This window comes from Amblyomma americanum, chromosome 10 (genome assembly GCF_052857255.1).
Source record: "Amblyomma americanum isolate KBUSLIRL-KWMA chromosome 10, ASM5285725v1, whole genome shotgun sequence".
In the NCBI taxonomy this organism is placed as follows: Eukaryota; Metazoa; Arthropoda; class Arachnida; order Ixodida; family Ixodidae; genus Amblyomma; species Amblyomma americanum.
The window spans coordinates 70537726-70549478 of NC_135506.1; the positions used below are offsets into that span (position 1 = coordinate 70537726).

An 11753-nucleotide genomic window follows, 5' to 3' on the forward strand; every position below is an offset into this window, starting at 1 on the left:
ATGCCACATCACAAATATTGTCTAGCAAGAATTTTTTTTTAATGGGCTTTGTAGAAGCTGAGTTATCTGTAGTCAAAATTTGAATTTCAGCATGTTCGTGCTTCTCCCTCTTTTCTCAGCCTTTTTTGCATGCTGGAAGGTCCCCGCTCCTCTGTTGGCTTTACCTCCGGGGGCGAAGCAACCTGACCCACCAGAGCAACGAGACTTATTGGCTAAGGCCATGGTAGCTGCCTGACGTGTGAAAGAAGCTAACCAATAGCCATCTCTCAACTTGTATATGCAGATGCGAGTGACAGAGAGGGATGTGAGCAAGAAAAAATCACCAGTATGGGCTCGCCAACCTTTGCGCATGATTTTGGATTCTCTGCTGCATGCAGAGGTGTATTACTTGGCTCAGGTGTTCATGACAACGCAACGCAGTGATTGAGCGAGCTGATGTGCTGTCCTTGGAAGCTGTTTCAGACCCCCTTTAACCCAGTCTGTTCCAACAACATTTCTTCACTATTCCTATCTGGCAGTGTTGTTTACAAAAAAAGGAAATGCCATTCACACCACCATCACAGCTTCCCATTTCACAACCGCACAATAAAAATTGCATCTCGAAGCGCCACTTCACAGCATCTCTCGATAGTACTGCTCAATAACTTAACAGTTTATAGCCAACAAAAGTCATTTGAAATATGAAAAAGGCACTGATTAACAGCTAACTGCCAAGCATGGGAGCGGCAAGCAAATCATTCTTAGAAATTAATTAAAAGCATGCACCAACAATATGCTATTCCCGCACCCTCCCACATCCCGCTCCCCTTCCCCTGAATCAATGTTGGAGGCAGCACCAGCTATAAAGCCAGAAAAGCTAAAAAAAAAAATATGAAGGCATATCTAACTACTCTCAAATAACCACACTTCCCTGCTCAGATTTGAATGACAAACTTCGCTCCTGAGTGAGAGAGCTACTTGTGCGTTTTGCAAGTACACATTGCATGAGTAGTCAACCCCTGCGCATCAAACAAAGGCCCTCAAAGGTATCTCCAGACAGCGTAACTCAGGCTCCTTCACTATCTGCTCTGATAAGAGAAACTAAAAACTTGCTTTCAGTCACGTGCACTGCCTGTACACAAAGGAACGGAAGCACTCATTTCGAAGTTCATTCTCGTCGCGTGCGCGGATAACGAGCCACTGCATGGCGGCGGTAAAGGAAGGCTGAGGGCAACTCAATCTTATTTTTATTCTTAGCAAAAATCAACTGCTCAGCTCTCTGCAGCCATGCTGACGTTTGTTCGACCACAAACGACACATTTTTTTTTGCTGGAAAAACTGGAGTTAAAAGGAGAATTTTTATTTGCCGTTATTCGGCTCAAACTCAAAATGTCTATGACAAAAAGGACATCTAATCCCTAACTGGAATGAACTCAAAGGTGGTGTCGCACAACCTCAGAGATCTGGAACAAAAAAAAAAAAAAAGAAGAATTCACGTCATCGCAGTCTCCCTGTGAAAACAGCAAATGCCGGCAAAACCCGCGTTTTCCTTTCTTGGCTTTTCCTAGCTCAAAGAACCTCCACATTGTCAGTGACAGTAGCTCGTTTGTCATTATGTAACGTGGTAATCAAGTGATACAGGCTAACTTCAATTAGTCCTCCGTGACCCTTCGGTGCAGAGAGCATCGACACGGCGGCCTTTGGCCCACAGGTTAGTTCAGGGCAGCTTACCTAAAGAGTGTGGCTGGAGAGACTCTGTGTTGACAGCCCTTGTGTTTCCATTGTCCACATTTCTCCTGTTCTCCGTCGACCGCTTATCTGGAAAAACGCACATCACCGTTGCATCCAGACAACGCTCGAGACGGTTCCCACACGCGCAAGCGAGATTAGAACAATGGGGGCAAAGCTGCTAGTGTTTTGCTTGCAGTTTATCGTCGTGACTGCTGCACACACTGTCTTTCGCAGTGCGCACTGCTGGAGATAACACTCGCCTAAACGCACCTGATTATGCACAGCACATGGCAGAACAGTACAGCTGAAACGAAACAACTAAGCAATTCACGACTGCCTATCATTTGAAAAACAAAAACAAACAAATCAGTAAATCTCGTGAGCCTGCCTATAATCATGTGAATCTACTGGAGTTCAGCTTCCCATGCAAAAATTACAACACATCCTGACTACACTAGCTTAAACAAAAACTTAAAAAAAGACAGCAGGTGCAATCCCAGCACTGGCCTCGTGAATAGTGGTGCCTGAGGGAGAGCGCTTCTTCTATACAACGTTTTGGGAAGTCAGTCTGACCTTTCTGCTAGTTCCATTTAACTACGAAAAGCTTGACTATGATTCACTACACAGACATGGCATAACTGTCTCAGGTCCCAATTTCAAAAGTTCAGCAATCTGCCATGACGAAAGCAGGAACGCATTTGTCACTGCAGCAGCTACATTGACACTTACTCAAAATGCTAAAACCAACTACCAGAAGCCAGTCAGGCAAGAATGGCACAACGAAACTCATGGCGAAACCAGTCCATTGCATACCGAGGCAAAGACAATGCTGTAGCACTCACCAGAGAAGAGGAAGTCGAAACCAGAGCGGCTGTAGATCTCGGCTCCACCGGCAAGCGTCGCTGACCTGCAGATGTGCTGAGATCCAAGGAAAAAAAAAAATAAATAAAACTACCGAAGAAACACACCAGTAAAGGCACTTACGAATTCAAAATAGACTTTCATGGAAACAGCCTCAAAGATTTCTTTTCAGTGTTCGCTACACAAAACAGTACAGTGTAATCTACTTATAACGATACCAGATATAATGATATATGGCTTATAACACTAAAATCATTTAGATATATCAATTCTCCCATTGCTCCTATGTAAATATAAACCGTATATATAGTGACAAAATAATTAGCAAAATGATGGATACAATGATAGAATTCTGGCCGTCCGAAAGGTGTTTGCCACCGTGTTAGGGGTAGGAAGGATAGCACAGGCCTCTGCCACACAACAGCTGAAAACCCGTCTGCAGCAAAGGACCATCGTATCTGAAAAGCATCAGTGCGAATCACCGAGGTACCACCGAGGACTGCGCCCGAGACTGCGCAGTTGGACGCACCTGAGCGACAGCCGGCTACTTAAGCCCACCACTGCGAAATCGCTGTCCAGTTCGGCAGCAGTGCTCGCACGTAGCGGTTGCATTCAATTCCATCTATTTTCGCAGGTGAGCACGAAGCAATTCATCAGCACCTTGAATGAGTAGACTGTGTTGCACTGCTGCTGAACACAGCCAAAGGTTCCTAATGTGAACTGTTTGCCTTTACTGAGACTCTACAGCTGTAAATCATGGGAGGGAAAGCCGAGATCGAGAAACAGCTAGCAGACTTTCACAGGGAAATGCGTGCAGACATCAGGGAACTAAAAGACAGCATTCGCTATTGTAGCGACACCTGTGATGAGGTCAAGGAAATAGGAAGCGACATCAAGGCCCTCAGAAAGGAAATACAAGCACTCACTGAACAAAATGAGCAGCTAAAAGCCGAAAACCAAAGGCTTGAAGAACGCCTTCATGAGCTCGAGCAGTACAATCGGGGCAATAACTTGGAAATTAAGGGTGTTCCAGAAGATCATGACTCGGCTGCCATTGTAAAAAAAATTGGTGAACTGGTGGGCGAGGACACTCATGACGCAGATATCGATATCTGCCACAGGGTGCCGACAATTATCATCCAGCCTGTAAGTCGCGCAAAGAGGAATGGTTTGGTTTGGTTTATGAGGGTTTAACGTCCCATAGCAACCCAGGCTATGAGGGACGCCGTAGTGGAGGGCTCCGGAAATTTCGACCACCTGGGGTTCTTTAACGCGCACTGACATCGCACAGTACATGGGCCTCTAGAATTTCGCCTCCATCGAAATTTGACCGCTGCGGCTGGGATTGAAAACCATGGATTAATAATGCACTATACAAAAGAATAGTAGCTAAGAACAAAATGTTTCACAGATTTCTTGCCACTAAAGACGGAAACCTTTTTGCTGATTTCAAGAAAATCCGAAATCAATTAAATGCTAACATCAAACAAGCCAAGTTAATATATTATGAAACCATGTTTTCAAAAATAAAGAGCAATCCTGCAAAAATACGGAAACAAGTCAACGCCCTCACAGGAAAGGGCCTAAATTCCAACCCAGTAGAACAGATGTTGGTGAATAATGATGTTCTCCACAGGAAAGAGCAGTTGAATTGAATAAGTACTTCATTAATACAGCCTTCAATCCCAAGCCACCAACAGAACCCAGGTAGGCTCACAAACAACTCTATAGTCCTAAGTGCCGTCACAACTCCAGAAATTGACAAAATTATAAAGCAACTGAAGCCAAACTCGGCAAGCGGTTATGAAGACATCCAAGTCTCAACTGTCAAGTATGTGTGAACCACGAAATTTTGCTTCACAAACTTCACGGGTATGGAATTCGAGGCGTTGCATCAGACCTCATTAAAAGCTATTTGTCGTTAAGATACCAGTTCATAAACCTCAATGGAGAGCACTCTGAAAACTTAGAAATAAAACTAGGAGTAGGTCAAGGTTCCATCTAACTCACACACTATCTTTTGTTGTATATAAATGATATCACAGACGTTAAGTACACACCTGATATAACTATCTTTGTTGATGACACTAGTTTATTTTTTATAGGTAAACATGCAAATGACCTAGAAAAAGCAGCTAATCTTTACCTGTCTCAGCTATCTATTTGGCTAGAGGACAATAGTCTACAACTAAATAGGCGTAAAACAAAGTTTATACTTTTCAAACCAGTTAACAGTTACTAAAGAAAGACACTTAAATTCAGTATGGAACGCATTGAACAGGTACATTTACAGAAATTTCTAGGTGTCTGGTTCAGAGAAGATCTATCCTGGACTCCACATATTAATCACCTTCTAACTGATCTTTCCCATGCTGTGGGCTGTACGAGCTGTATAGCTCCACTTATCCCTCTTTGGCTGAAAAAGACTTTATATTATACGTTATTTTACTCACGGCTACTTTACGCAATATTAGTGTGGGGCACTACAACGAAAGGAAATTACGACAGGCTGCTCGTACTACAAAAACGTGTTCTACGTCTATTTGAGAATTACAGAGGTAGAATACGTGACCTACCAACCCAGCCACTCTTCTTAAGACATGATATATTATCGGCCAACAATGTGTATTACTCTAAACTGATGCAATTGATTCATGAAAAAAAGCTTTACGCTAGATTTCCAGATATACCGCCACACTATAGCTTTCGAATCCATACACATAAAGCAAGAAAAGTCGAAATTATTCCAGAGCCCTCCACAACAGCACACCTTTCTCTCTTTCTTCTTTCATACCACCCTCCATCCCTTCCCTCATGACACAGTTGAGGTGTCCCCCAATAGTCAGACAGATACTGCATCCTTCCATTCCCGATAATTTTTAAAAAATTTATAAACAGAAAACAAGCAAGCAAGCAATCCTTTGCAACAGCCTAAACAGATATGATTAGATTCCTGATTTGCCTCTGTAGGAAAACCACAGAGTAGTGTGACATATACCAGCCAGAGGCAGATGGCTAAACTGACAAGGGTGACAAAAATGCATGTGATAGATTGCAGAGGCGCAAGTCAAAAGGAATTTCAGCACCACCACCCACATCTCATCACCCGAATACCTCAATATGCATGCAACAAATGCCACTAGTGATATCCTTATCACTGCCAGGTGATAAGACGTTCAGCACATGACCGTCCACAAGGAGCCTTGCGCATGCTCACAGAAATGCTCAGATAGCAGCTTGCACTCATTGTACTCTTCTTCACTAAGCACTTGCATGCAATGTGTTCTCTGCAGACACAACTTGAAGGTGTAGAGTGAGACTAGAAGAAAATGGTTTCTAAATATCTTAAGCTACACCAGTTTCATTTTTAGCACACAGTTTTTTTTTGCACTGTTGCCACAGTCAGGCATAATCATGGCCCCAGATGGGACTGAACATGCTTTATCATGCACTGTCAAAGAAAAACTGTGTGGCTCTGTGCAGCTCTATGAAAGCGAAGAAAAGTGGTGGACTAGCGTAGGTTCCGCACCAGGAGTTCACAAAACACTGAAGCTATGAAAGACTCCCTGATCTTCACCCCACTTTAGCAATTAGGAGAGAGAGATGGCTAATACTGCACTGCACCTGGTGTCATCACGCATTTCGGTTACAATTCATGCACTGTTTTGCCCAACCTAACTAGCCCATCAAGTTTCTACACCACCACTAAATCCATTTATGCACTAAATGTGACGATACAAGGGGCAGATAAGACAGAGTACTGCTGCTGAGTATGCTTCAGTTATATAAATATACCTGTCCTCAAAACTGGTGCCGCAAACAATTCTGTACTTTAAAAAAAAAAGTGCAGTTGGGTCCAACAGCATTTTCTTGAATTGCATCCCTAGCTACAGTTGCCTCAATAACCTGCATGACAATACCTTAGACAGGCATTGTGTCGTACCTTTCCTTCATATAGGATGACCGGAACAGGAAACCGCGTGCGACACCTTGCAATCCGAGCTTTCTGGATCTGCTCCCGCAAGTCTTGCACGTCAGGCAGGGACCCCGGCCCACCACCAGGCCTGCACAGGGCACAACACTGGTAAGACACCATTTATGCTTTGTGGAAACGTTAGCAAGAAGTCTGGGCTGTGCTTGACAGCATGGCTATGGGCTCGCCAGGTGCAGCACAAGTACAGTGTATGTGCAAGCACACTAGTTTACAACTGGTTTCACTTGCAGGTGCAAGTGAGTGCAGATGCAAGTGCAGACTATGATACAGGCACAGTGTTTAGTTAGCATGGGCACTTACACAGCCTGAGCTCTGCGCCATGCACACAGTGAAAAACCTACCTCTGAAAGGTAACAAACAAGTATGACAAGGGATGCCACAGTCGTTAAAGGGTGGCTGGTTTTTCCGAACTAGTGTTTGGCCAACCCACTGCCAGCCACAATGAACAGAAGCCTGCCTGAACTCATTAGAATTTGTGCCACGCTGCTCAAAAGCCACTGTACACTTCAGCTTTAAGATTACATGCCCGGATTAAGATGCAATTGCCAAATATTATAGACAACTGATCAAAATCAAATCACAAGACAAAGAAAATTAAAATGGCACCAAAAATTTACATATATAATGTAAGTCCAGCAGTCACCCCTTGTAAAGAAAATGTGACTTCAGTATTTCGAGCAAGTTGCATGCGATTTCCTCAGTTCAATGAGATTTCATGTGCAGTCATGAAATGTTTGACAAATTCACTTAAACAAGCACTTCATTAACAAAAATGTTAAGCCTGCGGCAAATTACCCACACCAATAACTAGCCTATGCATTCAGCATTGTCCATGTCACTACCATGCAAAACAAGGAGGCCTACCGTGAGTTTGTACAACCCTTTTAAACCCTAATGAATAATACAACCAAAAGCTCTTTGCAGTGAGTCCAACAGTGCACAGGTACAACACAAATACCAAAAGTAAAATACATGCAAATATGTACAGCATTACAAAACGTAAACAACGAAGTGCGCAAGGCATGGTGCACAGCCAGAGCCCATTTGACTGCGTCTTTCATATTCAACCACTGCATTTTTGTGCTTGTGCAGCTGTCGTTAGAGCGCAGTCAATGAATAGCCTGAAATCTTAATGCTTGCTGGTTACTTCCCTTGATTCATAAGTGCCCCAACATCTATGAGAAAACTGACATGCCTTGCTGAATTCTTACAGTTCAAACCTTCACAGCGACCAGTGCAGTTATGTAAAACATAAAGAAGGTCGGCAACAACCATTCACTCAAGAAGAAGAGAGCTTGCTTGGTTCAAAACAGGCGTCCTACGACTGCAAGAACATCTTGCCAGTTACAAATAGTGTCCCAGAAGAAATTCAAACCTATTTGGGCCAGTTAAACCCAATAGAAACCAGTTACATTCTGGGACATGAACAAGTTGGCTCCTTTTATAACTGCACTGGAAAAACAGCTGGCTCAGGCCGACCGAGTTACTGACCCCATTAAGCAGCAAAGAATGCCAAATTAAATAAAAATAAAGACTGCATTGCTGTTAAGAGGTAGTACTATGCACCTACACCTGCGAAGAGCTGACTTGCCTGGGAGAGGAATCACTGTTTTGGCCACTGATGGGATGCTCCAAGAGGAATATCTTGTTGGGATATGTGCTGCTCATGGACCCCTGCTCATTCTCAATGACCTGTGCAGGACAAAGAACACACTGCATCACCCAGAGAGTCACACAAACACACGTGCAATTATCCAACATATTGCAACATCAACAAAAAACAAGCACAAATTTCAATCTTCACTTCTAAAAGTGAAAAGTGAAATCTATTTCACGAAGTAAGTCGTGGAAAGAATGCGGTCAAAGAGCTTTACGCTACACTCAATTACCTGAACATGCCTGTTTTAAGAATGACACCTCTAGCACTAACATCCATTTCCAAATGCGGCACTTGGCACAAGGGCAATGCACCACTTTGTGTGCACTAGACACAGTAGAACAAAACTTGCGTCAAAGAATGTAGCACAGCAGCAAATGACAAAGGTGCGCTTAAAAGAAGCACACTTTGCAATTTTGCTGCCGACCTAATAAGAAGCTCGAGGAGAGGGTTGTATGTTGCAATGCTCAAAGCCGATTGGTTTTGACAAACAAAAAAAGTAAAAACAAGTTTGGCATTGCTTTAAAGTAAGCAAAAAGAGGTTATGTCCACATTTTTCAAAGTCCACTGGAAAAAATGCTGAAAACTCTTTGCACAACACTGTTTTTTCGTCGGAGAGAAACTAATCCTTGCTCACTTTGACCACGTAGTCCTTGGCGAAGAGGGCTTCGCACTTCTGCTGGATGTCAGCATTCCTTCGGGCCTTCAAGGGTAAAGAACAATGACTTCAGTCAAGACAAGAACGACGCAGCTACATCTGACACGTCAAAGGCACGTAGCCCACTTCGTAATGCAGGCGTAGACTGACAGAGATGTTCGATTTCCGCACAAGCACAGAACCTATTTGCGATCCCATTACAAGCATTTGGGAACTCTGACCCCAAAAATTCAAGGACTCCTTACTAAACCAAGTGAGTATTTTTCACTTACAAGCAGTAAACGCAAGACTATAGAGACACTACTTGAAATCAATAAAATGGTAATAAAACACAACCAAACAGAGCCTCATACACATTAAACCTAGAAAGCTTCTCAATGGCATTAATCTATACAACTTCAACAAAGCAGAGAAAAATATGAAACTCTAGATGAAGGTGTACTAAAATGCGCTCGCAGTAAACAATGTCTATTTCACGTCTTGAAAAATACACCAAATTCTTTCAGTCCATCATCAAGCGGAGTGATAAAAAAGAAACACAATTCTGACATGTTTTCACAATACAAATTATGTTTTACAACAATGAAATACGAAAACTGTAGAAGAACGGAAGATTGGGCAAGTTGGTATTGCTTCATAACTTTGCAACAGCACAACACAACGAGGACAATAGCGCCGTCTTTGTGTCACTTCTCGCTCTTGTCCTCGTTGTGTTGCGCTATTGCAAAGTTATGAAACAGGAAAACATGTTCTCGCCCAAGGGTTCCACTGACACCCACATAATGCTACCAGCAATGCTACACCAATTGTGCATATAGAATGCTTTCCATCACCAGGAATGACAAGATGAGCACCAGTTCAGTATGAAGAAAGCACACATTAACAAGCAGTTTCATTCTGTTCTAGTGATAAGAACTTGTGATATTTGTTATCTGTCAGCACCTCTACCTAGAAACCCTTACAGGGTTCACAGTGTTGCATTCAAAGGTTCGTTAGGTCACAGTAAATTGGCACTTTTGCATTGAACCAGCATCAACGTTCATTGCATTCAACTGTCATAACAGATTAACAGATATTTCATGCTTGAATCAAAAGTTGTGCTAAGAAAGCATTCAATAAAAAAACAAACAGTTGCTCGCATAATAAAGAACTCATTTAATTCGCTGCAGATTTTTCACAAAATAGTCCCATGTTAGTTTCGTGTCCAAAAGCATAAAAATTTAGATCACAATGCAGTAGCACGCGGGGACGCGCATATTGCACGCAAACTCGCGAAATATGACCCAAGTTTGGCATTTATTCAAATGCACTAAAACAATACGATTGCAAAACACACAATCTTTCTTGCGCTCTGGCAGATCAGGCGGGCTTTGAACTCCGGCGCATGCGCATACAAAAAAAGGAACAGAAGAGTAAACAAAACACATTGTTAACAGATGGAAGGAAAGAGGGGGGAGTGGCAGTCAAATGCTAAACAAGCCCTAACGGTTTCGCATGCTTCACGGGCCTAAGGAACTCGTTTTGGTCTAAATTAAAACTCCCCTCCGCCGCTTGCCACTCCGATAACCTACATACGACAATGGACTTCGCGAGCACTCCGCGCGCTACTTCGGCAGACAAGCAAAAAAAGATCAAAAACAAGCAAAAGAAACGCACCAGGAAATGGGTGGACCAACATGAGGGGTACGCGACCACGAGCGGTTACAGGGCTTTCGGTGGCGAGTATTCACCAAGTGGCGCTTAAGTACGAACTTGGAAGGAACGCACATTACGGCAGCGAGATTTCGCGACTCCCAAGCTGTCTTCGCCCTGACACGTGCAGCAAGGTTTACAAGCACCCCGACATACCGACCGCTGATGATGTGTGTGTGCAACACGTTACATTGTGCAAACGCTTTCACTTTGCTTCTGCCTAGCTTTGCAAAATTGCAAAACAACTCACCCCCCCCCCCCTCTCTCAACTTTTTTTCTTTCTTTTTCTGAATACGTGTCATCGTACGCATGCCGCCAGCGGCCAAATGAGTTTGGCAGCCAGCGTTTTGCAACTCACGGTGTGCCGACACCGACATCTCTGAATAGTTATGTCGAAAACAACGGTTGACACGTGTTAAGATCAAACTGCGGGGCATGATTTCAGGTGTGCTCTCGACGCCTAATGACTTATCAAGCCGGGCGAACTTAATTACTCGGCCAAGACGCTCCTCTCTGGGAAAGCACTGTGCAGAGCGATACGACAGACCGAATGACTTTATCAGGACAACCGAAAATACATCCGATCGCTGTCAAGTGTCGGCACTGCCAATTACAACAGTTTCCACGGTGATTCGGTGCGTTTGCAGTTAGCTCACCACCACGCGAGAGCTCTGGCCGAACACTAGAGCGGCAATATTTTGATAACGTGTCGCGTTACTTTACCTGCTCGCCGTTGCTTGTCGTGGAGCTGAAGACGGTTTTCGTGCAAAACTCCAACAGGCTCTGGAGGTCGGACGTCTTGACAGCGTCCATTTGTGACGACTGGCGCGGAGAACCCATTGTCCCTATGGCTGAAGCGCCGGCGCGTCTGGAGAACATGCGGTTACGCTGGCACCACCGATACATACCACGCAACCAGCAGACGCCATGTTGACAATTTGTGACAAGGGTCATGTGACGCTATGGACGCCGCTGCGGTGATGGCGCTGCCCGCGCTTCTTGCAACTTTTTTATGTATTTTGTCGTTTCAAAGGTCGTTGATTGCGCGAAAAAAGTGCGCTTTACAATTTATTCTTGCATGAAAAATTGTTGTTATACATTTTAAAAATTAAGAAGTGTTGATATTAAAATAAGTTAATTGAAATTTGAATCCTAGGTTCTCAGGAGGCTAGGTGGCAGCA

General features: G+C 43.7%; 1 protein-coding gene across 2 annotated transcripts in view; it reads right to left on the reverse strand.

Annotated features, from left to right (window-relative positions):
- The window catches only part of LOC144107665 (phosphatidylinositol-3,5-bisphosphate 3-phosphatase MTMR14-like), a 38534-nt gene extending 27023 nt beyond the window's left edge, over positions 1–11511 (reverse strand). Inside the window, exons 1-6 of one of the 2 annotated variants that reach the window (XM_077640780.1) lie at positions 11296–11511; positions 8860–8925; positions 8157–8257; positions 6515–6635; positions 2553–2628; positions 1711–1797 (exon numbers count right to left, since the gene is read on the reverse strand). In XM_077640780.1, the coding sequence (XP_077496906.1) occupies positions 1711–1797; positions 2553–2628; positions 6515–6635; positions 8157–8257; positions 8860–8925; positions 11296–11478 (634 nt within the window). In that variant the 5' untranslated portion in view covers positions 11479–11511. The remainder of the gene's footprint in view (positions 1–1710; positions 1798–2552; positions 2629–6514; positions 6636–8156; positions 8258–8859; positions 8926–11295) is intronic. The other variant, XM_077640779.1, reaches the window with a different exon arrangement.
- Between the last annotated feature and the right edge of the window lie 242 nt (positions 11512–11753).